At 36.7% G+C, this 2,722-nt stretch overlaps 1 protein-coding gene across 1 annotated transcript in view; it reads right to left on the minus strand.

Annotated features, from left to right (window-relative positions):
- The window catches only part of LOC107098207 (cell surface glycoprotein MUC18-like), a 118,681-nt gene extending 116,993 nt beyond the window's left edge, over positions 1-1,688 (minus strand). Inside the window, exon 1 of the mRNA XM_015395730.1 lies at positions 1,561-1,688. Within this exon, the coding sequence (XP_015251216.1) occupies positions 1,561-1,618 (58 nt within the window). The 5' untranslated portion in view covers positions 1,619-1,688. The remainder of the gene's footprint in view (positions 1-1,560) is intronic.
- Positions 1,689-2,722: the final 1,034 nt, after the last annotated feature.

Here is a 2,722-nt window from a genome sequence, read left to right on the forward strand (position 1 = left end):
TTTTTGTAAAATCTGATTATATTCCGTGGTCCTTCATATTTCCAAATATCTGTGACCTGTATGTGATCTCCTGTTTAAACTGCAACCATACAACTCGAATGTCCCGTATTCGCAGCACGCAATGACATCACAAGTAGGGAGCATGCTTGGTGTTTACGTATGTATAAATGGACGGTAGTGCTGGAGTGCATCTCGTGAAATTTAATTTCTTTTCCAACCAGAGTCAGTATATTAACAAAGCAGATATTTCAAAAAAATGGAAATGAAAGACTGCTCTCCGTGTTATCAGCCGCCATGGTTGTTTTTTTCCCCGCTTTCTGCATGGCGAGACACAGAAGTGACCTTTGTAAAGTATAAATGATGTACAAATGATCAGAAACAAAACAAATTGGATTTGGGTCACTTCAGGGTCCAGTGTAAACATAATGTAACTAGAACTGGAAAACGGTTTAGTTTAAACTGGTTTTGACTTCAGAAGCAATTGGGGGGGAAAAAATGTCATCACCAACCCTCACTGTCCCCTGGAAGTGATCTCTATTGTACTTTCTGATGTATCAAAGCTTGTTGAGCTTAAAAAGCGTTTTCTTTTGTCAGAGTTTTTATATTTACATCACAGTTCTGCAAATATTTTAAAAACACTGGAACCAACATTTCTTTACTTTGACCCAAACAAACTTAACAGCTTACCTGAAACCATGCTGTATTGTTTTGTAAAATATGTCCCTACGTTAGTTATATACAGGTTTAAAATGCAGGATGTTAAAGTTGCAGCCTTAAATAAGAAAGTTTGAGCAAAAAAATAAATAAATACATAAAAATTCTGCTTCATTTAGCAGAAAGGCTAGACTTTTCCTGGTTCCTAAGACACAGACAAACAAACGTGCAAAGACACTAACATGATCCTGACTGTAAAACAAGGTTTTCCCACCAAACTGATGATTAAAAAAAAAAAAAAGAAATAAACTGTGCATGACTGCTGAGCTCATTGTGAGACCGAGACTGCCCTGCGGTCTACATCATGAACAGTAGTTCTTTAGATGTCCAAAGCAGGCGTATTAAAGCTTTAATAACTTCTCCAGACTCTGGTGCAGAAGGTCACAAGCTTTTAGAAACAGCCATCACATGCCAGAGACTATTTAAACTCGCTTTTATCGCTTAGGGCCACAATTTGGACGGTGAATGAGCATCATCAATTACGCAGTAATTAATTACACCTTACAGGCTTTCCATTTAACTCCACACTATATATATATATATATATATATATATATATATATATCTTAAATAAGAACAAATTAGAGCATTGCGTGTCTGTATATAAATGGGAAAATATGCGGACTTGCTTTATTACATGCATGGAAAAAAATGCGCAGTTATCGAGCGCTGAAGTTTCCATATGAATACTTAAAATATACATGTCGAGTATCCAGAAAAAAACAAAAAAAAAAGGTCAAACTTTCATTAAAATGCGCCTCTGGTGTCTTATTAAACTTTTTTCTTTTTTATTTATATATATATATATATATATATATATATATATATAAAGGAGCATAAACTCACCGCTGTGGTTCAACAGGCAAACAAGCAGAAACAGAAACGCTCCTCGATAGAAAGCCATGTCTTCTCTCTCCTCTCCTATCCAGACCAACACTAACTAAACACTAGTGGGAGGCAGCGTGGAAGTGAAGTTCGCCAGCAGCCCGGAGGAGACAAGAGGAGGAGGAGGGGAGAGAGGGGAGGAAAGGGGAGGGGACGCAATTAAGGCTCTCAGTCTGCCGGGGTCCTCCTCCTAGTTGCTTAGCAGAAAGCAGCTTATCTGTTTTTGGTGATTTTCTGGTGATTTTTCTTTACAAGAAATGTTCCCTCTGTAAATTTAGAGCAAAGAGAAAGTCCTCAGGTTGTGATTAACTATGGCTGCCTTATCACTCCACACCTTAGTGGTCCTGCTGGCTGGATGGAGCTCAACTCATCGTTTGGAGGTGGGGAGTCCATTTAGATTTTAATTCTTCGGATGCAGAAAATAAAAAAGAAAGGCTTGGTCCTGATATTATGGTATCTTTAACCAACAGGCAGTTAGTCTGGCGCCCCTTAGCTACTAAAAACCTGTCCAAATATATCTTTTTTTTTTTCTACCACTGTAACCTGGATTAAAATAGATATGAAGTAAAAGCGAGGAAAACCTGAATCAGTTTTGTGAGTACCGGGAATTTTAAGGATTTCTGATTTTCAGGAGGAGCAGCAGGTGTTTCATTCTATGTAGACCAGATCTTTAACCTATAGGTCAGAGGTCACGGATTAGCGGACCAGAGTCCAGATCACTGTGCAGCTACATTATAGTTTTTTATTTATTGACTGTGCAATATCCTGTGCAATATGCTGAATGTGCAATATTTCTCCCCCTGTATATAAGCCATCTGGATTGTACATATTTCTATTTCTTACTTTTTTTATTTCTTATTTTTATTTTGTTTTTCATTGTGTGCGACACAAGTACACTTGCACCCTAATCCTATTTATCTTGATATACTGTATATACCTGGATATACTGTATATATATATTGCTTATTCTTAATGCACCTTTTTCCTCCCTGTTTGCACCTTCTGTAACTTTTACTCTACTTCAAAAAACACTTAAGACTTGAAAATGGAAAAATGCTCTATATTCTTTTTATATTTTTTATTCAAAAATTCAATTTATAACATGGATGCATAAAAAACTGCT

This window comes from Cyprinodon variegatus, unplaced genomic scaffold (genome assembly GCF_000732505.1).
Source record: "Cyprinodon variegatus isolate N-32 unplaced genomic scaffold, C_variegatus-1.0 Scaffold756, whole genome shotgun sequence".
NCBI lineage: Eukaryota > Metazoa > Chordata > Actinopteri > Cyprinodontiformes > Cyprinodontidae > Cyprinodon > Cyprinodon variegatus.